At 39.4% G+C, this 24,568-nt stretch overlaps 1 protein-coding gene across 1 annotated transcript; it reads left to right on the top strand.

The window, feature by feature from the left end:
- The first annotated feature begins 7,890 nt into the window (after positions 1 to 7,890).
- LOC141445001 (spodomicin-like) lies at positions 7,891 to 10,787 on the top strand. Its single transcript, XM_074110780.1, has 2 exons — positions 7,891 to 8,074; positions 9,383 to 10,787. The coding sequence occupies exons 1-2, from the start codon at positions 7,985 to 7,987 to the stop codon at positions 9,479 to 9,481; spliced, it is 189 nt and encodes a 62-aa protein (XP_073966881.1). The 5' UTR covers positions 7,891 to 7,984; the 3' UTR covers positions 9,482 to 10,787.
- The last annotated feature ends 13,781 nt before the right edge of the window (positions 10,788 to 24,568 follow it).

Here is a 24,568-nt window from a genome sequence, read left to right as displayed (position 1 = left end):
CTTTCATCATTTTGTGGGTCTAACGCCTGTAACACTGCATACCTCCATAACAATTGGCATGCATGCCTTGCCCATGAGCTCTGCAACAAGCGTCTTTCTCGGGATTGCTTCTTCTACAAACTTTGTCACAAGGTGGCACCCTCACCCAATTATTGACCGCCTCCGTACTCGCTATTAACGCACAAGCCACAAGTAGGAGAATAAAAGTAGTTCTTACAGCAGCCATCTTGAAAATTTGCGCGGGAATTCAACTTTTTAATTGTTTATGGTGCGAAGTGTGTTCTCGTTGTGTGAAGTAGGATTTCGTTAGCTCAGTTTTATACTCTAGTTTGGGAAAAGCCTAGGTTTTAATTGCTGTTGGTTTAGTTAGTAATGAGAAAATAATGAATCAACGAAAATCCCCCTCTTTGCCTAATGCTTTATACTCGTATACTTAGGTGACGCGTTTTCGAATTAAACGTATTGGTTATTAGTAGGTAGGTAAATCCATATGTCAACACATAGACACAGGCACACACATACACACACACACGCTACCTGGCCTGGCGCATGCAGTTGTCTTGTCTTCCTTTTATGTTATGTATTTTCAATTTTCTGGACTAAAATTTTGTTTTTTCTGTCTGTCTCGTACTGTTTTACATATTGCGGTCTCGTCTCGTTGAAGTGACCTGGTTAAAGCCGTGGGTTCACTGTGGGTGGATGCAGGCCGCTTCCAACAGAAGCAAATGGAGGCCTATGGGGGTAGTCTATGTCCAACACTGGACGTCCTTCGGCTGATATGATGACAAATACACTTTCTAACTCGCACATAAGCAATTCTTATTTGTTTTCCTGTTACCATTCATAACTCAACAAACCTACTAAACGAGGATAAACTAGCTGCATACATTATCAATTACTAAATGGTTTTCCCTAAACAATCTGAGCATATAAATATGGAGTGAAAAACAATCATGTTCAACCACAGATTAACACAAGCTGTGTTACGAACATCACGCAATGAGGGCTATCGTTTTTTGTCTCACTAGATGGCGCACTGTTGCGTGAGGTTTTTAAGTGTGGCTTTCAGAGTCTGTTATTACGGGCGTTAAAACAAAGTTTAGATTAAAATCATATTTAAAACACCTTAAAACCGTACCATAAAAATATCCAGCCACCACAGTGTTGCTTAGTCCCGTTTTGTTCGGAAAAAAGGGAGGACAAAAGTTCCGAAAGACAAAACTGTCCCAAAACACAAACATTCATTGCCCCGGAACGCATATTTGCCATAATTAATTTCAGATATTGCAAAATATTCACAAAATTATTCTAGTTATAAATAAACCCGCGTAGCTCACCAAAAACTATGAGATTTGACATTGCGGAGACCTCACGCTTCACTAGCGCCTCTAGTGGCGAATTCATACGCGATAGCCCTCATTATCCAAGATGGCCGTCCTGAAAACTAGTCTGATCTTATTGATTGTGGCTGGTGCCTTGATTGCAAATACGGAAGCTGTCAACAACTGGGTAAGAGTGCCACCTTGCGACCAAGTTTGTAATCGAAGCGGGCCGGAGAAAGACTCCTGCTGCCGTGCTCATGGACACGCTTTTCACGCGAATTGCCATGGAGGGATGAACTGCTATCGAAGATAATTGCGAGGCTCTATGGAGGGGAAAAACGTAGAAGATATTCAAGAGTACCCTTCATAAAATACTTATACTCTTCGACGTTGGATGCCAGATGCCGTATTGTCTAAAATGCTGATGCTGACCTTCGCAATGTATTCGCCATCTCTTTCTATCCTCGTCTTACACGCAAGTGATAAAAAAAAAGTGGTGAAGAGGATTGTTGCGTTAGACACTAAGGATTCAGGTCGTCGAAACCCATTGTTACGAGTATTTGTACTCTCTTCAACTAGTGTAGGAGCCGTTTTGGCCAATCTTCATGTCAGTCTATCTACATTGAATGTTACTGTTAATGTTTTGTTAACTCCTAAATATAATAAGTACTTGCGTTTTTTTGTGTTTTCATTCATATTTTTGAAGACCGGATGGCCAAGTGGTTAGAGAACCTGACTACGAAGCTTGAGGTCCCGGGTTCGATTCCCGGCTGAAGCTGACCGAGGATATTTATATGAATAATACGAATGTTTGTTCTCAGGTCTTGGATGTTTAATAATATGTATTTATCTACATATATAAGTTTGTTTATCCGTTGCTTCGTATCCATACTATATGGGTTTTTTTATACAAGCTTTGCTTAGTTTGGGACTATGTAGGTCAATGAGGGCTATCGCGAATGAATTCGCCGCTAGAGGCGCTAGTGTAGCGTGAGGTCTCCGAAATGTCAAATCTCATAGTTTTTGGGTGAGCTACGCGGGTTTATTTATAATAAGATTTTTTTTGTGAATATTTTGCATAACCTGAAATTAATTATGGCAATTATGCGTTACGGGGCAATGAATGTCTGTGTTTTGAGACAGTTTTGTCTTTCGGAAACTTTTGTCCTCCCTTTTTTTCCGAACAAAACGGGACTTAGCAACACTGTGGTTGCTGGATATTTTTATGGTACGGTTTTAAGGTGTTTTAAATATGATTTTAATCTAAACTTTGTTTTAACGCCCGTAATAACAGACTCTGAAAGCCACACTTAAAAACCTCACGCAACAGTGCGCCATCTAGTGAGACAAAAAACGATAGCCCTCATTGGTATCAAGTGTCCCATGATATTTATTATTATTTATTTATTTGTATTATCTATTCTATACCTACAGTACCTACATGAGCGTAAATTAAAAAAAAAACTGTTCATTACTTTCGTGTTACACAATATTTATGTAGCAACGAAACGGCTAAGCTTTCCAAGAAACCAGTGTTTCTGAAGTTAAGGCTTGTAGAGTTAGGGCGTGTAGAGTTAAGATTGACTCTACGTGAGATCTGATAACTTTCTGACAGTGCGAGCTCAATGGTTTCGTCTTGGCAACAATTTGTATATGACTCTTTGCCCCATTGGACAAAAGCTATTTATTAAAAAAAATAAGGCGGTAATGTATAAATAAACTTGTATTTTCATTTCGCTACTATTTTATCATAACTATAAACATACAAATAATAAATACTTAAATAATGAAATATGAATAAATTCAAAATAATTATTTACTGCTGATTGAAGTATCTTAAAGAGCATTCACATCACTAGAGCCAACGTCAGTCAGTCAGTCAGCCAGTCGTCAGTCAAGTGTCAATGTCAGTCACCACATTTGTTTACCAGATTGCTTAATTCCATTGAATTAGAATAGGTATAATTTCTTCGATGGAATTTCAATAGGAAGAATAGATGTTTACTCTATGATATCTTTGTAGGCTGAAACAAAGAGTTGTTAGCGTAGCCTACTTCCTGTGATATTCATTTGAGGATCTGCTGTAGGTCATTGTTGTTTGTTGTTTTACATTCCAAGGAAAAAATGTCTACGTCCAGCGGCGTAGGTAGGGGGGGGGGGCGTACATCAGTTTTCCTCAATATGACAAAGTAGTCTTAATCAATTAATAGTCATATATAGGTGATTATCGTGAACTAATTGCTCTGTCACTAACGGTATAATTATACGTGTTTCCTTGTCTTACGTACCTACTGAGCCGTCAATCAATACTTACCCTTACTTCGGACGGAAACCTGCAAGATTTGACCTGCACTTATGTACATACTTACATTCATACATTACAAGTTTGATAAAAGTTTGTAAAATAAAAAAACATGAGAAAATATTTTTCTGAATAGGTAATTTATTGAATCATCAGGGCTACTACTTTTGAAAATCGAAGTTCGTGTCGTTACGTCTCTCTGACGCTTATACTATTTAACACGAGAGTGAGAGGGACGGTACGATACGAACTTGGATTTTCGAATTTCGGAGTAGGCCCTCTGGCGTTACTTTGCGGAGGTCCATATTAAAGCACAAAGAATTTCTTTGCTCACCCGCGACCTTATTTACCTCTCTAGACGTTTTACGCGACGTGCCCATGTAGACTCTAGCACATGCAGGTATATTATGCGTTGTGAAAGGAAACGCAAAATTGTCTATCGTACCGCGTGTACAGTCATCCTGCATTAATATCTGCCACAGCGGAGCGAGCAATAGTAGATTGTAAAACAAGAGCATAAAACGAGCCATTTTACTACATTTTACATTGGAAAATACAATCATATACCTAAGAGCTAAATACTACTAAATAATAAATCTACTAGCTAACTTAAATAATATTTTTATATTATAAAAAAAGACCGCCTCGAATCGTTCCTGGCGCAAAGGTGCCCAACACGCTTGCCGCGTTCCCGCGTTGAACGGCGATAGATAGCCTTTGCATCAAGAACGACTCGGAGCGAGAGTCTAATCCCCGGTCCCGCAGCCGGCGTCCTACCTCTTTAAAAAACAACTTAGCCTCCGAGCACCAACAACCGGTCGTCTCCACCGCAAGCGCAACAAATATGTAATTGGAGAGGGCTGAATATTTCTCGCGCTTCCTAAGGGCCGCTGATTCCGCAGCAGCTCCCGCGGTCCTCGTGGTTCGACCCAGGTGCGAGGCTGCAAAAGTGCTGACGCAGGTAGCGTCCCAGAGAAGGCACTTTCCCTTTTGCCATGGCACCAAGGTCATCCCATCAGGCCTTTTACCATCTGACCGACTAAGACCTGGTGGCTCCAGCACGCACGGGACGTTAGCTGAAACCAGGGCCCTTCTTATTATTTCATTGAGCGCGTGATGGCGCGGAAATCTTCCCACACAACGACAACAACTCAATGCATGATGACCGTTGCTCTCAACCATAGTGCCGCAGATGCATATATGAGGTTCGCAAACATCACAGCCCAGGCGAAGAGCAACAGCCACCCGCAAGGAGTCGTCGTCGAGGAGCGTTCCTATGTGAGGAGAAGGAAGTGCGTGTAACCAAGCCCCGGATTCCGGCCTGGATATGGCAACTAGCCTGGCTCTATCCACGCCTGCAGCCCTCTCCAATAGGCAATCGGAAATCCGCTTCACCCCCACCTCGTCCCACGAGCGCTGGAGGTGTACCGTTTCCGGCACTGATGAAGTAGGGTTGAGAGACGACCAAGCTGCTCGTGCATCGGAAGCATAAGGTATAGTGGCTTTATAATCGTTTGAGGGTAAAATTTGCGTTACAAGGTCGACAACGCCAGCCGACGACGCCAGGAAAGCCGGCAGACACACGTCTCTCACGCGCCTTATGCCTAGCCCCCCGTTCCGAATGGGGAGAGAAGCAAGGTCCCATTGATCGGCATTAAGTGAGACATTCAGCAAACACTCAACCGTCTCTTTCAGCACAGAGTCAAATGAATCAATGTGCATGATGCTAAGCCAAGTAGGAACCGTGCGCAAAAAATAGGTCAACTTTGGTACCGCAAAGCATACACGCAACAAAAGCAAAGCCACGTGCGCCGGAAGATTCTTTAGTCTTTCTCTGGCAGTCAGAAAAAGCTGCCTCCTCACCTCAAAGGCATCAGGGATAGCTGTTGGGAAAATAGGAGACCCCAATAGACTGAAATTTTGGTTTGTTAACTCTTTTAGGCCAGGAAGAAAACCATCAAATAAGTGAAAGGAAGCTCGAGATGCGGTACTGCAGGGGAAGAATTCACATTTACTTGTATTTATCTCTAGCCCTAGTTCTTGCAAACGTGGAAGGAGAGTGAGTAAGTCTTGTTGTACGGTCTCTGGCTTTCCCCCGAGAGTACCATCATCTAGGTACCAGATATTTAAAGGCGACTGAAGATCCGAAATAGTTTTATGTATGGCAAGACTAAATACTAAAGGGCCAAGAGGATCTCCTTGCTGCGCGCCAACCTGAGAAAGTATAGGGTATTCGTTAAAGAAAAGATTGGACGGGGACGAGTAAACTTGAAAAAGGAAAGGATAGAGTGATGGCACCGTCTCTTTGACTTCACGTAATAAAACGTCGCGTTCGATAGAATTAAATGCATTCTTAATATCTAGCTTAACGATAACGCAGTCCGCGTTCCTCTCGTCTAAAGAGAATGCTCGAGTCGCATGTATAGCAGCCTCACAGCCTTGACGCGTACCAAAACCTAGCTGGTAAGGTTGCAGGTAAGAGGCCACTTCCTCCCTCACAGCACGGCATCCAAGTTTAGCTGTTAAACGGCGAAATGTGCTACCGACAGCGATAGGTCTCAAACCTCCATCCTTCTTCGACAGCGCACACAAAGAAGCACCGTACATATAGGGACATACCGCAACATTCAACTTGCCACTGAGCAGGAAGTTGCACAGTTTAGTCAGGCGTTCGAGCAGTCGTACACCATTATCACCAGCTGATCCAGAAGTAAGCTCCTTTAAATGCACAGGCCGTATACCATCCAATCCAGCAGCAGAACCGCTATTAAAAGAGCTTATTGCTTGTGCGACGTCCTCCACTCTTACTTCATAAGCCGAAACTGAATTGTCCGGCTCAGGCGGAAATACAAGAGGCCGAGAAGGGGCGGGTGCTTCGACTTCAAGGCAGCAAGAGTTTCAGGGTTCGACGGTGCTACTCCATCACTTGACATAAGGACCCTGACGGCCCCCCTTAAGTCCCCTCGAAATGGGTTTAATGCTAGAGTTTTACACTGCTTTTCACTTCGATGGCGAGGAAATGAAATAGCAACAGTGGAAATAATTGTTCACTTGCTAGGTACCTTTTATTGTTCACACAAAACTATTAATATTTTCAGTTTGATTTTTAGTTTTATATAAATTAAAAATTATAAAAATAATGTGTAGAAACTTCTTTGTTTGTGGCTGTTTACAACTAATTGCCTTGGTCTTGGATGAAGATTTTACTTTATGCACTAGAGAATAAAAAGTAATTTTATCGCATAGATCCAGCATAAACACGAACTTTACGAGCATGAGAAGTGTAAACATATTTGTCACGTTCTACCGGCCCTAGAAATATATTTGTATAAGATATTAATGCACGCTTGTTGTGTCAGATATTGGTGCTGGTGGGTGACCTTGACCTACAAAACTACAATAATTAATCGCAACCAAAGTCACAAAAATTAGTCGTTGCTTATATACAAAAGCGCCACAAATAAAAACAAAACTTTATTGCAAAAATAGTATTTTTTTCAATAAAAGCATTTTGACTTTTTTTTTTATTTGTGTCGCTTTTGTATATGTCTGCGGCTGATCGTAAAATTCCTAGGCATATCGTGAAATGGCGCCATTTCATAAATTAGCCAAGGGACATCCGCCATATCGTTCAAAACTCACCGTTTAACGATTTGCCTAGTGACGTTTAGGCAGATCATGAAATTCCTAGGCATATCATGAAACGCCGCCATATCGGTTCTGGCACTTCGCCGGCCGCTGCCGCGGCACGCTCGCTTCGCTCGCTCGGCTCGTGCGTTGTGGTCACAATTCATACTAACTCCTCGCTTCGCTCATCGTACCTAAATTTTTACTTTTTCGGCATATCACGATGTGCCCGGTATAGAGCTAGGAATATCGACGAATGCGTTGCTCTAATCGATCTGCCGTATTGTTTCTCAGGCACATCGTGATATGCCTGGCCAACTTTTAGGCATATCATGAAATGGCGCCATTTCACGATATGCCTAGGAATTTCGTGATCTGGCGGATTTTACGATCGGCCGCCGACATATAAGCAGCGATGTATACATGTACATCAGATGAGTTTATGGGCTGAACATCAAGGACGTGTATATGCACATATTTTTGTGACTTCGGAGCTATCGATATCAATCTAGTTGACTGTACTTGAATGAGAAACACCTCGCCAACGAACCACAAAGTTTTATAATTCATAACATTACCTATATAACAATGGTAAAGGATAATCAAATATTTTATAACTTCCAACAGATTTTTCCGATTCCCCTGGCCTATATAAGCTAAGTACCTTTCAAGGCTGGACACAACTACTTCCTTGCCCACCGTTGACATTACAATTCCACCTACCTAATCCAAGATGGCCGCTCTGAAGACTATGTTTGTGCTGGTATTGATGGCCATCATTCTGGCCAGCGCCGTGGCTGTTCGCGTTGGACCTTGTGACCAGGTATTTTTTTACAAGCTTTTATTTAAATTGCACCTATGGCAAATAGTCAATTAGGTACTGGCCACTTCATACTAAAAACCGGCCAAGAGCGTATCGGACACGCCCAAAATAGGGTTCCGTAGCCATTACGAAGATATTAAGTAATACTTTTCTGAGGATTTCGTATTTCATACGGAATCTTCCAAGTTTAGGTATATTTTATACCTTAGGCTGCTATTTACTCTTAAACTACTAATAATTCTTAAGCAAACTTAGCCGTTATAGTTTTCCTTGAAAGTTTGATATATTTACTACCATTCTGAATTTTATTTAATTTTATTTGCAAACAAATCACTGAATCGAAAAATCGTTTTCGCAACCTCCTAATGATTTTAAAAGAAAATTAGAATTAGTAGAATTATCGAAAAATTTTATTGTACCATTTTGTTGGCATAGTTTACATTCATATTCGTGCAAAATTACAGCTTTCTAATATTGATAGTCCCTGAGCAAAGCCGCGGGCGGACGGACAGACCGACAGACAGACAGACAGACATGGCGAAACTATAAGGGTTCCGTTTTTGCAATTTTGGCTCCGGAACCCTAAAAATGAATTCTATTTATATGATTACTTTTTTGGAGTCTTTTTGTATTTTTTATTTCATCTCCAAATTAGTCGCTAGTGCTGCTGCTTAAGTAGCCTAGTATAAATAATTTAAGCAACCTGAAATTGCATAGTAAAAAATTCGTGTCTAGATTCCTGTCCAGCGGTGGTGTAGAGGTTATAGCACGCAGGACGGATTGCTGAGAACCTGGGTTCCATTCCCAGCGCTGGTCTCTTTTTCTGGTTTTTCTGTGCGTCAGTTTGTATTTTCGATAATTCTATTTATGGGTGACCACAATTCAATTTAGTATAAGGTGGCCAGTTATTGAATATTGACTACGTATAGTATCCTAGAACTAGAAGGTACTTGACGATTTACCCTATGTTTTTATATATGTATGTGTGGGTCAAATTTTGCAAGTTAAATTTGACGCACTTTCAGTAGTCGGATTGAATTAAAAGGCATAAGTACTTATGTATTATGTACTGGTGACAATCTGGTAGTGACATCCTGGTGGTCTGGCCAGGATCGTCTCTGCAGGACGAAACTCTTCAACGGTTCATGGCCTCGACTTGAAATTTGTTACGGAAATGTAGTATGACAATGAGAGTAGTTATACTTACTTAGTCAAGTGAAAGTACAGTCAGCACAAAAGCTTGCATTAAAAATGACATTAAAGAAAAACTAATTTCATTTAAGCTTTAATCTAACGGTTTCTTTCTAGGTCTGTACTCGAGGCAACGCTGAGCGGGACGAGTGTTGCCGGGCCCACGGCTACCGCGGCCACTCCAGCTGCGCCGGCGCCGGGATGAACTGCTACTAGCGTCACGAAGACCCCCCTCCTCTCCTCCGGGAATACCTAGGCTAGTCGTCTGGACATGGACTCATCATAGTCATCAATGACTCATCATCAAACTGAAGCTACATTGTTGAACTCCCCCTTGGAACGCTACTATAAACATCTTGGTGTTCTGTTGTTGTTGTATATTGTTGAGTCTAACTTCTCTGATAGCATGGTGAACGGTTGTTGCTCTGAAGATGAGCTCTGGTTGAGTTCGAAACGCGTCAGTGTCATTATACCACATTTGGTGGTGATAGATGGGTTTGTGTTGGTGTACTTGTGCAGTGTGGAGGTGGAACTGCATGAACACACATTTCTTGCAAAGTAATTGTTTCGGTTCATCTTGTTACCATTATCCAACGTGTCAGTCCACTAGTGGGAGGCCAACGCAGCATTTTCCCAGTTCATCAGTTGAAAACCTGTACAATTGGCTATTCCATTTCAACGTAGGTATATGTCGGCGGTCGACCGTAAAGTCTACCAGATCAGGAAATTCCTAGGCATATCGTGAAACGCCGCTATTTCATGATTTAGCCAGTTTAGGCAGATCATGAAACCCGCCATATCGGTTCTGGCACTTCCCCAGCCGCTGAAAAGTTGGCCAGGCATATCACGATGTGCCTGAGAAACAATACGACCGATCGATTAGAGCAACGCATTCGTCGATATACCTAGCTTTATACCGGTCACATCGTGATATGCCGAAAAGAAGAAATATTTAGGTACGACGAGCAAAGCAAAGGAGTGGTAGTGTGAATTGTGACCACAACGCATGAGCCGAGTGAGCGAAACGAGCGTGCCACGGCAGCGGCCAGCGAAGTGCCAGAACCGATATATGGCGGCGTTTCATGATATGCCTAGGAATTTCATGATCTGCCTAAACGTCACTAGGCAAATCGTTAAACGGTGAGTTATGAACGATATGGCGGATGTCCCTTAGCCAATTCATGAAATAGCGTCATTTCACGATATGCCCAGGAATTTCGTGATCTGGCGTGATGACGTTTTGTATAAATTATAAACCGTGAGAGTAAGGCCCTACGCTATCTGTGTTGGGTGCGCTGTTTGTCTTGGTGCAGGTAACATCGTATGCACGCGACGCGCGCGCGCGCAGTTAGCGCTGCTCGTACTGTTGTTCAACAGGCGGCCACCCGCGCAGTGTTGCAAACGACAGGCAGCGTAGGCACGTAGGCACTACGCTCGTTGGGGGGGGGGGGTCAATATTAAATGCTTTAACGACGTTCTTTTTGTATGTATATATGTACATATGTAAACTCTTTATCGTACAGTTGAGGTATCTTTACACTTTAGTGTCTTGTCACTGTATGTCATCTGTCAATTTTGTGCAAAAGTTCAAACATGTGATAGAGACAAGGCAGTTAAGTGTGAAGATATCTTTGATCTTAATTTTACAAAAGAAAAGAAACAAAATACAATTGATAAGCTTTGAGATAGGTACATACAGAAAGGCGGATTGGATCTCTACCTGTCAAACCTATCTTTTTCTCTTTCTATTTTGTTATTATTTTCTCAGAAAATGTGTATGTTGAATAAAGGGTCAGTATTGTTTAAGTAACATAGTTGTTTCATTTTTGCTTTAAGACAGCTGCGTCTATTATGCTGCGTGATATTATGTGTGACTTTGTACAGTAATCCATTCCGACTTCGACATTAATCAATATATTTAAGTTCAGCCTCAATTGGCATTGATCACTTTTTTACAATGTGGTCTAATTCCAAAACCATTTCGAGAAATAGGTTTACTAAATCATTTTATCACATTTTAGTGAAAAAATACTAAATGATCGTGTCTTTAATTGCAAAATAACGTTCGACCTTTGTTTGACCTTCATTGTAAATAAACTTTATGTAACTAAACCGCCTAATCCTAACACTGACAGGAGACAAAATGGCAAAAACGGAAACCTTATAGTTTCGCCATGTGTGTCTGTCTGTCCGTCCGCGGCTTTGCTCAGGGACTATCAATGCTAGAAAGCTGTTATTTTGCACGAATATATACGTAAACTATGCCGACAAAATGGTACAACAAAAATATAAGAAAATATTTTTTTTTAGATTACCTCCTATAGCTACGAGCTTTGCGGTGAAGGAAAACATCGTGAGGAAACCTGCACAAACCTGCGAAGCAATTCAATGGTGCGTGTGAAGTTCCCAATCCGCACTGGGCCCGCGTGGGAACTATGGCCCAAGCCCTCTTGTTCTGAGAGGAGGCCTGTGCCCAGCAGTGGGACGTATATAGGCTGGGATGATGATGGATGATGACCTCCTATAGACGTAAAGTGGGGGTGATATTTTTTTTTCCCATCCAACCTTGCGGTGTATCGTGGGGTATCGTTGGATAAGTCTTTTAATACCATTAGAGGGTTGCTCAAACGATTTTTCGATTCAGTGATTTGTTTGCAAAATATTCAATTTTAAAGTGCAAATTATCATTAAACATCTAAATTGGTGAGTGGAAATATTTGAAAAAATCAGGATGGTAGTAAGTATATCAAACTTACAAGGAAAGCTATAACAGTTAAGTTTTCTTGAGAATTATTAGTAGTTTAAGAGTAAATAGCAGCCTAAAGTATAAAATATATCTAAACTTGGAATATTCCGCACAAAATACGAAATCCTCAGAAAAACATTACTTCTTTTTTCGTAATGGCTACAGAACCCTATTTCGGGCGTGTGCAATACGCCCTTAGCCGGTTTTTAGGGTTCCGGAGCCAAAATTAATTTTGGTAAAAATAATTTGATTGCTTAGTAGCGACATCTCTTGTCTGGGTGAGCGGTTGGTTCCGAAAGAGTGTGACGTCTGTCGACGCAACATAGATGTCGCTAGTGCTGCTGCTTAAGTAGCAAAGTAGAAATAAGCAATCTGAGATATGTATGCATAGGAAAAAATCGTGTCTAGATTCCTGTCCAGCAGTGGTGTAGGGGTTATAGCACGCAGCACGGAATGCTGAGGACCTGGGTTCGATTCCCAGTGCTGGTCTCTTTTTCTGGTTTTTCTGTGCATCCATGTCTCAGTTTGTATTTTCGGTATGGTTTCACGGGATGCCGGGGTTAGATTTTTTGACGGTCATAAATGCGTGTTATAGACTAAATCAGCTAGGTATATTATTCCGGCTATTGTTACGATTAACGACATGTTTTTCAAAAAGATAACTGAAAAACAAGACTGAGCAAACAGGGTTTTTGTATATTTTTTTCCTCATCCACTAACTCTGTCGCAGACTGTGTCAACAAAATAATTAAAAACAGGCTAAAAAGATGTCGATGTTTATTTAGAACCAGTTATTGATTTTTAGACGTCCATAAATGCTTGTTATAGCCCAAATCGGCTAGGTAATAAATTCAGACTATTATCACGATCAACGACATGTTTTTCAAAAACAAGACTGAGCAAACAAGGTTTTTAGGGTTCCGTAGCCAAAATGGCAAAAACGGAACCCTTATAGTTTCGCCATGTCTGTCTGTCTGTCCGCCCGTGGCTTTGCTCAGGGACTATCAATGATAGAAAGCTGTTATTTTGCACGAATATGTATGTAAACTATGCCGACAAAATGGTACTTACAATAAAAAATTTAAAAACTTTTTTTTTTGTGTACCTCCCATAGACGTAAAGTGGGGGTGATTTTTTTTCTCATCCAACCTTGTAGTGTGGGATATCGTTGGATAGGTCTTTAAAATCATTAGGAGGTTGCTCAAACGATTATTAGTTTAGCTTGTAGATTTTTTAAAAATATTTTTTAAAGAATTTAAAAAATAAATAAATAAATGTGAGCACAAAAGTGCTCACATTTAAACTTCATATTTCGTGAAATATGAAAGGTATCGGTGTCGGGTTTTTTTTAAATACTTGTTATGTACTCAGTAATATGTATTATGCATTAAACCATTCATGTTGCATACAATATACAGTTTTTTTTATGAAATCAAGTAAAAACTACAAATCAAGTAAGAAAAAAAAACTTAAGATGCCGTGTTTTGCCAGAAGTTTACAGTACACATTTTTTTAGTATTTTTTATAAGTAACGTATATAATAAGCTTTCATTTGAGATATTAAACATTGAAGTCGGTCTATTACTTTAGCTTGTAGAATTTTGAGAAATATTTTTCAAAGAAGTGGCGCCATCTCTGTTCCTAAGGGGTGAAACTTCCGCTGCTGCGGGTCAAATCACTCAGTTTAGTTGGTACTATCAATGTGCAAAGCGGCTTGCTTTCATCACGAAGTGCAGCATTTTGTCTCTAAGAAGTATGACTATTTTTAAGTTATGAGAGGGTCAAAAGTGGCTCCAAATGGTTCGGGTAAAATTACACAAGGCTCATGTTCGTCAGCTCTGTCAGCTTGAACTTGGCTTGACCTTGACACGCTACCGCGTTTATTATTGCAGCTTGCAAAGAAACTGTCTGACTACCTAACCTGTCTTAGAGTAAACACAAACTGCGCATGTGCACCGAAGGTTCTTTATAATGAATGTAAGGTTAGTTTATTAAGTTAGAGACGGAACTCTAGGAGGTGATGTGGATATTGTGTTTATGGAGCTTTTTACACTTAAAATTGAAATAATTAGTTTGGAACTTAATTTTGGTGAATGCGAAGACTTTGTAAATAACTACCATCAAATATAAATGACATAAAAAATAAAATCAATGGTCTGGCTCCACACATAAAATTAGTTAACAGTTTTGCTCTTTGCCTCTTAGGTTCTCCAATATTTGAAGAATCTATTTCTGATTTCTATTATTAAATTTCAAAATTGCACTTACCGTCTCCTTGAAATTAGTCCGCATTATGCGGTTCGCATCTTAAAATTCTATCTTTTCGTCCTAAAATACGGTATTTGACAACTCCTGATTTTGCCATATCTTAGTATTATTATGAAAATGCTGGCTCATGCATACATGTTTATTTTCACCTCAGCACCTCAAACAGGCAGGTTTTGCTATGAGAAATCAGTGAGCAAAATCGCATTTTGCTCACTCCGTGAGACAAAGTAACTTTTTTTTTAAAATGCTGACTACAGTGTTCGGTCTACTTACTGAATTCCAAATATTTGAACTTTACTTTGATCTGTCATTTCACTTCAACACGAAAAAAGCTAGAGATAGGATCAAATGTGTTGATTACAATCTTAAATTAAAGTTTTGATATACAAAATATATCGATAGATAAGTAAGTTTCGATAAGATTGCGTCTTGATCAGCTTTCCAAGAATCCAACCTTTGATCGTGCTCAGTTCTCCAAGTGATCAGCATTTGCTTAATCTCATCCTTAAATTTATCAAATTTATCCGGCCGGTTACCATTATAATTTAACTTTGGTGAGTGAGTCGGACCAGCGTTTTCGTATTCCTCGTTGGGATGCACACGGCTCCGCCTTCCTCCCGGAATCCGACAGGGCACCTGTAGCAGTATCAGATCCTTGTACATCGCAATCCGTAGTTGGAGGCTAAGTAGGTGGCGGAGTGCGCGTAACTTGGCATATTGATGCAATAACGTTTTCGTAGCGGATGGCGATGCCCAACGTTATGAGATCACGGAGTAGCTGGTAGCACTTTGTCGTAGCAGTCTTCGTAGCACACTCGTAGGCGTCCTAGCACCGGTAGGTGCACGCTCAGGCAGCACACTTAAATGGTTATGCACCGTGGCCGAGCGGCACAGCGACCGGACACGCAATCAAGCGACGCGGGTTCAAATCCAAAATAGGTCCCGAACACATAATTTAATTCGATGTTTTTATTGTAAATTTGTAATTTGTTTGTTGACTTTGTTTTTATTTCACAGAATAGAGCTTTAACCTACTCGTATAAATTATGTACATAGTTTAGCTGTAGGTATGAAATTATTCCACTGCATCGTTAATTACAATAAAATTACAGAAAAAAACAGAAGAAGATAAACAGCCTGTAATGGAAATTCAGAACGCACCGGAAAAACATATTGACACGTTCTAACACCTGTGAAACGGGGTTTGTCATAGTATAGTAGGTATGTTATTTGAATAATATAAACGCGTTAGTATTTCCATTTTTGTTATAACTAAATGACAACAGTGATACTAATTTACATTTTGTTCAACTATATAAGTTCCTTCGTCGTTACTCAAAAAAAATTAGGTCCAATAGAAAGAAAACAGGTAGAATAGGTATACAAGTGAAAATTCTGAAAGCACCGGAGGGAAAAAAGTTTTCACTGCCAATTCTACTAATTCTAAGATTATTTTAATTTTAAATAGGTTTAGCTACTTGCAAAATGAAATAAAAAAATCCTTGCTGACTCACTTATAAGGGCCTATCATTTTTTTTACCGACACCCCGACACTAATCTGTCCGCGACATTTTTCAAACAATTGCAGATTTTTGTAAGTAAAACATGTTTTTTCTGTAATTTAATAGATGGTGTACATGAATACATGCCATCCTACGTAAGTTCAACCTATTAAACCGTGAAATATCTTGTTGGAAGTACGATTTTTTGGTAACGCCAGAGACAATTTTGGTAACGCAGGAGACGCCCGAAGTGTCGGTAAAATAGTTGATTGGCCCATAAACGTTCAATCCAAACCCTAGATCTAGAAAGTCTGAACTTTTACTTAGAAATTCCCTCTTTTTATGGACGTATTTTGAGAAATTTCCACGGGATAAGAATTTTGCGATTGAGACGAAGCCGCGGGCGCAAGCTATCTGAAAACAAATCATGAATAATCTGAAACTGACTTCACTGCAATGTTGCCGAAACGTCGAGGTATATATTACTCGTGTGTGTGTTAGCGTGATAAGTCCCGTTGGTGGTATTTTGACTATGAGTGAAAATCACGGAAGTTTAAAAACGTGACTTATATGAGTGATCAATTTATTTTCTTCCATCTTCAATTTTTCACACTGTAGTGAGGTGAAAATTGTGTGTTTCGCTCGGCTGTAAAGTTGTTTAGCATCTCGTGCCTTTGAAACCCTCCGCTAAGCTCAGAATTCTTCTTTTGATTCTACCGATCTTTCTCTTGCTCGGAGTTCAGTAAAATGCACTCGCGCCAAACAGTAACTTTCCACCCTTGCAAAACAAGTAACTATTGAATTGACCGTTGTTTTTCTTACTGAAGCATTAGTAAACATGGGTTACACTTTACACAGTTGCAATCCAAATCATTTCTCATTAAAAAAATATTGAACAAGTTTTTCGCAAACAAGAACAGTACCTAACAAGCGACGGTATATACGTCGGTTTCATACTCTTACACATAGTTCAACTCTCGAAGCAACTGGTTCGATGATTGCTATAACAACATCTTAGTCAAAAAATAATTGCGCTAGTTCTGTCCAGTCGCTCCATTAAAATACATTAGACTTACAATGTAGGTAGGCCGTATAACTATGCTTACAGTCTCACTATCAGCAGATAAACGTGATAACATAGGACATGTTCACGTGCAGTCTGTGGACCCCTGGGGGTCACTCCACTTTAATCTGCTTTACACAATCTTCAACTCGAAGCAAGGTTCAAGATGTCGCTCTGTAAACAATGCTGGTGCACCAGTATCACAAGATACTGGGCATAGTTGTGGTGCGCGTGATTGGGCCAGGCCATGTGAGGGAACCAGCTTGCGATGAAGTCTGTGGACGCACCTGTGGACGCACTGATCCTAAAAAGGACGAATGCTGCAAGCCAACTACGGATGGAATTCCTGTTACAATGGACAGATGGAATGTTACCACTAGAAAATCTTTCAACTACACCGAAACTCTCAATCTTAACGAACCACTAAAATTATAAAGCTTTTTACTAACCTATGTGTATCAAATATAGTTTTTATGGGTCAGATAGAAGTACGACCTACTTTGCGTATTGAGGATATGTGTGGTGCTAATTTTGTAATAGAAGTTCGAGATAATTATAAATACTTAGGGCCTGTTTCACCACAACTAACTTTAAGTGACGGATGTCAGTGATGCTGTCTCTGTTTGTTTTTTCCGAATAAACAAGGTTCGCAGGTGGTAGGACCTTGTGCAAGGTCAACCCGGATTGCTACCACCATCTTGCTCGCTAATCCTGCCGTGAAGCAGCAGTGCTTGGCACTGTTGTGTTTCGGCGTGGAGAGTAAGACAGCCAGTGAAATTACTGGCACTTGAGGTATCCCATCTTAGGCCTCTAGGTTGGCAACGCATCTGCAATAAATACCTCTGGTGTTGCAGATGTTTATGGGCGGTGGTGATCTCTTACCATCAAGAGACCCACTTGCTCGTTTTCCATCCAGTCAAATAAAAAAATAAAAAAAAACAAAGATGGCATTGCTTTTATCTGACACTTAAAGTTAGTCAACAAGTGGCGAAACAGGCCCTTATTGTCTACGAAGAATTCGTTCATCGCTATCCCATGGAAACTATGGAATTTTCCGGGATAAAATGTGGGTCATTCAGACTAAAATTTTATAAACAATCTGTATATTGTACAAAGCCAGATGGCCGTTTTGGGTAAAAGGTAACCAAATATCGTCACTACTTTGAAAAAATCTCTTATCTAAAATCAATATGTCAACAAAATTGAACCTTGACATAATGTTCATAAAGTTCACTCAGAATCTATCTATTTTGAGGTACGAGTTTTTTTTTAAGTAGTGACGATATAGGATCCTACTAGGAACTATTTAGGAAAATATTTACGGTGAAAAATTTAAGAACCAGAATAGAACGTATCTTAGCGAAAACGTTCCAAAGCAGTCATGTTATTATTTAACTTCACTTTTGATGTTCCTGAAATAAGTTCCAAAATATAATAAAAAATTGTTGAGGTTTGGAACGTTTTTGCTAAAATACATCCATTTTATATACCTACAGATATGCAACACACACAGCATTATGCATTTATAAAATTAGCAAGATGAACAAAACAATAAAACGAAAAATACTGATGACGTATTTATTCCAATTCAATTATAAAAACAACCATGTAAACAATATTCGAAAAATTAGTACTTTGATGTTATAGTACTTATTACTTTTTACAAAATAGTAATACGAAACATTGTTTTTTGCTTAAAAAATCACAAGAAACAAAACAAATTTTCAAGAATAAAAACAATTAATTAATTTTTTTTTTTTTTTTGTTTAAAATTAATAAAAATTTAAGGGATGTTGTAGGTTTGCGTACCAGTAACTGGCTTGTAGGAGCTCTCTGTATCAACATTTGTTGTAGATTTCAGCAGGTCTTTCTCGAACTTGTATCCACCAGTAGTGGTTGCGCACGTCTTACGCTGTAAGATGAGGGTCCATTTGCCATCAGTATAATGCATGTACGCAAACGCCTGGATATTTCCAACGAGCCCCGCCTTTTCGAACAAGTATCCGTAATCTTTGTACTGTAAGGCATACGTTGTTGATCCTCCTTTATCGGCCTCCGACAAGTTGTTGAACTGAACGGCTTCCTTGCTTCCTTCAACGTGCCGAAGACGTAGGAATCCGTTGCTCATGGGGGTAACTGTCAATGAGCAGCCGCTGAGGTCAGGTGTGAAGACATACTTCGGTTGACTGGAGCTGGGATGAGCAGGGATATCAGTATATCCTCCTTGAGGTAGCCAGTATGCATGTTCTCCTGAAGGATCTGCTTGAAGCGCGTAAACAGTTTTTTTACCTTTTACTTTAGCGAATGTGACCTTTCCGATGTGGTTGGTTGGTGGTCCTTGGGTCACTAGTGCTCCAGAGGTGAACGCGTAATCTGAGAAGTATGACATTGCTTCAGATATGGATCGCGTTTTTGACACCTTGCCGGTGCTGACTTTGGTTTTGCCACATTCTATTGCGTGCGCGTTGGGGAGTTCTCTGTCTGGTCCTTCTGCTAGTCTGTTGTTTGGGAGTTGAGGAAGATTACTCGCAGCCTCAGTCAATGCTTGAAGCTGGATCAATAGTACCACGACCGCAACAATACGTAACAGCCCCATGGCTCAAGCTTGGAGTGCGAATTGAACTTGCGGATAACAATACAAGTCCATTTATACACTAAATTGACTCATAAGTAGGGTTTGCAAGATCCGGTCATTTTAAGGATCCGGATAATTTGGATAGGTCCGTTTGTGAAATCCGGATATCCGGATACAATACAATACAATAACTCTTTATTGCACACCAATACAGTAAACAGTACAGAGAACACAAGTATATACATAGAGATTTTCTAAGGTAAGCAATAGGCGGCCTTATCGCTTCAGAGCGATCTCTTCCAGGCAACCTTTACAATGGACAGAAATAAGGAATACATTTTAGCAGGTGGTGCAATTTACAGTAGATTAGAGCTGTATCAAGAATACATAAAACTAACACATACAATACACATACACAACAAATCTAAACAGATAGATAGGTAGATAGATACCATAACAACACATAAATAAGCTAACTATAACATTCATACGCAAGATGACAGGTAGTGCTCCCTAAGCATAGACCTAAAGATAGGCAAGGACTTTGCGCGCCTCAAGTCTATCGGTAGGGAGTTCCACAACCGAGTGGCCTGGACAGTGTAAGAATAAACATAGAATTTAGAGTTTGAAAGTGGGACAGTAAGGAGGAAGTTCTGAGAGCAACGAACAGAAGTAACATAGCTAAATCGCTCTTTGAGGTAGCAAGGAGTTGCAGGGTTAAAGAGAATGCCGTAGAGAAGATGGAGAATGTGAGAGTAGGATATTTCGGATAATACGGATATTTTACTAAATTAATCAAAGTCATGGTTTGAAATAGTATAAGTAATTAAAGAAACGGTAAATCAACATGTTTGTAATCAAATAACAAACCAATTGTGCTAACGCAGCATAAAATTACTCTTTTTAGGTCAAATAAACATTTCCTTTTCAATATCAAAATATTATACCAACGTTTTAAAAGGTAGTCTTAAATTTTCGTGATCGTGATTTCACACCTACCTATTTATAATTATAGGCTAATCAAATAGAATCTTTAAAAAGCCTTTTAAGGAATGTTAGCGTGATTAGTCCCGTTGGTGGTATTATCTTCATTTAGTCCTAAATGCCTGTAATCTAAGTCAAAATTTTCACTCTCTTTTTCAGTTTCTTGCTTGCAGCACAAAAACGGTACGTCCACCAGAAATTTCATTGGGTTCAATATTAAAGAATATTAAATTCTGCGTTGAGTGAGCATCTAAAACTAAATTTTAATTAGTGGTACTGGTGAAATCAAAGGTTATAAACAGAGACTGAAAGAATGACCAAATCCGTCATCGGGGGCCACTTCTGTTCGCTTAGCCTGCTAGACCACAAACCGAGTTTCGGTTTGTACACTTTGATGTCAACTGTACCAATAGAATTTGAAGTAAGAGGCTCATTCGACGCAGAATTTAACATTTCATGCGAACGTACCGTTTTTGTGTTAGAAGCAAAAAGCTGGAAAAAATATATATTTGGCTCCCAAAAGTTATGCATACCTCCTGAAAAGCGCCAAACAATGATTCCACTTATTTAAGACCTACTCAAGGTATTAAAACGATTTCCACCTTGCTGGAAGTTGATTCTTCGAAAAATTCTAACAATTAGTCTATTATGCTAAAACGAGATTTATAACCCAGACAGAAATAATATAAATTAACTGAAGTAAGCATAGCAACGAAAAAGAAAATGGCAACAATTAAATTGAAGCAAATCATTGTAAATGCACTGCCCTGGAGCTATAAACGGACTTTAAACAATAGTGCAGTGCCATACCAGTGCAGTAATGCTTATAAGTGCGAGCGAGAGGCTCGATTGGCAACCATCCGTACCTAATACTTTTATTATCTTATTGATATATTCAAGTAGTTGTCGTCCATCCCAATAATGTACATTAGTGCAAGTTGGTCAACATTAAAGGAAAAAAAGAAAATATAAAGCTCTCTATGTCTACCTAATCTATAAGTTTGTACTTAGTTTTAGGAAAGCCCAAAGCTTGCTATAAGTAGTTTGCCTGGTAGAGCATAGACTTAACCACGGGTTAAAGGAAAAAAATACTGAGATTGGTGACACTATATTCTTATTTTTTTTATTTCATTGTGCGAAGCAGAATTAGTAAGATTTAATTAAATTTCACTTCGTTAACAATACTATCCGAAAGATTCAAATTACCCGAATCCTTAAGGTGGTCAGATCCGGATCCGAAATAGGGCGGATGTCCGGATAATACGGATATCCGGATATCCGGGTTGCAAACCCTAGACTCACACTTGGCCAATTTATATTTGCGCTATGCTTAATATAAATAAAACGAAATAATATACCTTCGTTTTATTCGCTATTTATTTTAGTTCCTTTTAAGTTAGCGTTTTTAGGGTTTGAAAATGGCAATAACGTAACCCTTATAGTTTCGCCATGTCTGTCTGTCTGTCCGTCCGTCCGCGGCTTTGCTCAGGGACTATCATTGGTAGAAAGCTGTTATTTTGCACAGATATATATGTAAACTATGCCGACAAAATGGTATAATACAAAATTAAAAAAAAAATTTTTTAGGGTATCCCATAGACGTAGTGGGGATTTTTTTTTTTCTCATCCTACCCTATAGTGTGGGATATCGTTGGATAGGTATTTAAAATCATTGGGGGTTTGCATTGACAATTTTTCGATTCAGTGATCTGTTTTGCGAAATATTCAACTTTAAAGTTTAAATTTTCATTAAAATCGAGCGCCCCCCCCCTCTAAAATCTAAACCGGTGGTTTAAGAGTAAATAGCAGCCCAAGGTATAAAAATATAACCTAAACTTGGAAGATTCAGTATAAAATACGATATCCTTAGAAAAATCTTACTTAATTTTTTCGTAATGGCGACGGAACCCTATTTGGGGCGTGTCCGACACGCTCTTGGCCGGTTTTTTGTTGTTGTTGAATCAAAATTTTCCTTCTGCTATTCTGCATAATATTTATACAGACAATACCAACTTATTAATTGCAGTCAAACAAACAATAGTTATAAAAACAGCTTTGTTTTTGCAATTTGTTCTACTTGTCTCTGTGTACTTGTAAATATTTTTCAAAGCGAACAAAAGACTCGTAATTAGAAGCGTATATCAGGCTGCATCGATCGGTGGTTTCTTTAATCAGGCACAACATCGTTTCTTGCCGACGCTAATATAATTTAATATGAGAGTAAGAGGGACGGGAGTTCGTATGAACTTTGATTTTCGAATTTCGTTGTTGCCCCCGAGAATACTAAAACTTGAAATCCAAGATGGCCGCTCTGAAAGCGTTGCTGGTCGTGGTTTTGCCCGTAGCTCTGGTGAGCGTGATTGCACCAGGGCATGTGCGGGAACCGGCTTGCGACTACACTTGTAGTTAGGGCAATGGGGAGAAGGACAAGTGTTGTAAAGACCATGGAAACACAGGCTGGAACACCTGTAATGGCGGCAAGATGGAGTGTTACGTGTAGCCAGCGCTCAAGTTAAGATGTCTAAGTGCCGATATTTGATGGTGTAACAAACTAATTAAAATTTAATTAAGTGTTTTTCAACCTTTTTCATGACACGACCCCTTTAGTATGAAGAAATATTTCGCGACCCCCTACCCGTTGCTTTTTTTTCATGTAGGTGTCATTGTAGGTATATTTTATTTGTGACAAATATTATTAGTTAACATTTTCTTAATAAATATTTTTAAACTTATTGTTTTTTACTGTAGTAAAAAGGCTTCGCACAGGTTGAAAAACACTGTTAAATGCTACAATTTATGAAAAATATATAAATAATGTATTTCTTTTACTGTATAGAATGGGTATCCTTTGTAATTATATTAAAATAATGTTCTTATACTGAATGAAATTACATCATTTTATTATTAACTAGACTAGGTTTAGCCCGCGGCTTCGCCCGCGTAGAATTCAGTTATCGCGCGCTGTTTTCTCGGGAACTGTGCATTTTTTCGGGCTAAAAAGTAGCCTATGTCACTCTCTGGCCTATAAACTATTGTAAAATCGGGTGCCCGAAATAAAAGACCGATTGGTTTTTTAGACTTGTTACTCCGAAGCCGATTGCAATGGGACAGTGACAAACAAACTTAAAAACCTTATTTATATTGATGCGCGATACTAGCGCCACCACGTTTTGTGTTTTATTTTGTAACTAATGAGGTTCATGAATGTCAACGGGCATCGATCATTTTGATTAATTAGCAAGCTATCTAGTTCAGCAGATGAACTATAGATGGCGCTGTATCGAACAACTATCATTATGCCAAAAATCACGTCGATCCGTCGCTCCGTTTCGACGTGAAAGACGGACAAACCAACACAAACACACACACTTTCGCATTTATAATATTAAGTATGGATATTTATTATTTAATTTATTGAATCAGGCGTTACTTTGTGGAGGTCCATATTAATATTTTTTATTTTTATAATTTCTTTGCTCACCCGCGACCTTATGATAGGTAAGTTTATGCAAGATACTTAAGCATGTTCAAGCAGTTCCTCCACCTCCACACTGTAAGAACACACACAAAGCACACAAAATCATCTTACATCTCCACCACATTACACTGACACGTTTCGAACTCAACCAAGCTCATCTTCAGAGCAACATAACCGTACACCGTGCTACCAAATGTTAGACTAATAATAATTATAGTTCAGCACCTCGTCCTTATCCAGAAAACATGTAGTCGTATATTCTTGCGCTACTACGTTACCACAATTATTTAAAGTAATTCACAGGAAAAAAGAAACGCCTCCTCTCTGTCATCCTCGCACGCTGCTTCCTGTTCCGTCTTTGATCGCCGCCATTGCATTTTTTATGCAAAAGCGTTACCTACCACCTTGTTACCACATTCGTCACTCATTTTATATTTTGGAATAATTATTAGCCAAAATGAACAAAAGGACACTATATTTACCTACACAAAAGAAGATTTATTGTTTAAAATTAGATTTCCTTGTTGTTCTTATTGTACATTAATGATTTACCTGATTGCTTGAGCCATACTGTGCCTCCTGTGATAAGTGATACAAGTGCAAAATCGACATTTTACAGGAGAGCGAAAATAAGATTTAAAAAAATCTGGTTTGTGAGCCAAGGGGGCTAGCATTTACCAAAGCACT

The sequence above is a fragment of the Choristoneura fumiferana genome, unplaced genomic scaffold (genome assembly GCF_025370935.1).
Source record: "Choristoneura fumiferana unplaced genomic scaffold, NRCan_CFum_1 Sck3bRy_12;HRSCAF=142_pilon, whole genome shotgun sequence".
Lineage (NCBI taxonomy): Eukaryota > Metazoa > Arthropoda > Insecta > Lepidoptera > Tortricidae > Choristoneura > Choristoneura fumiferana.
This window is presented reverse-complemented; position numbering and strand designations above follow the sequence as displayed.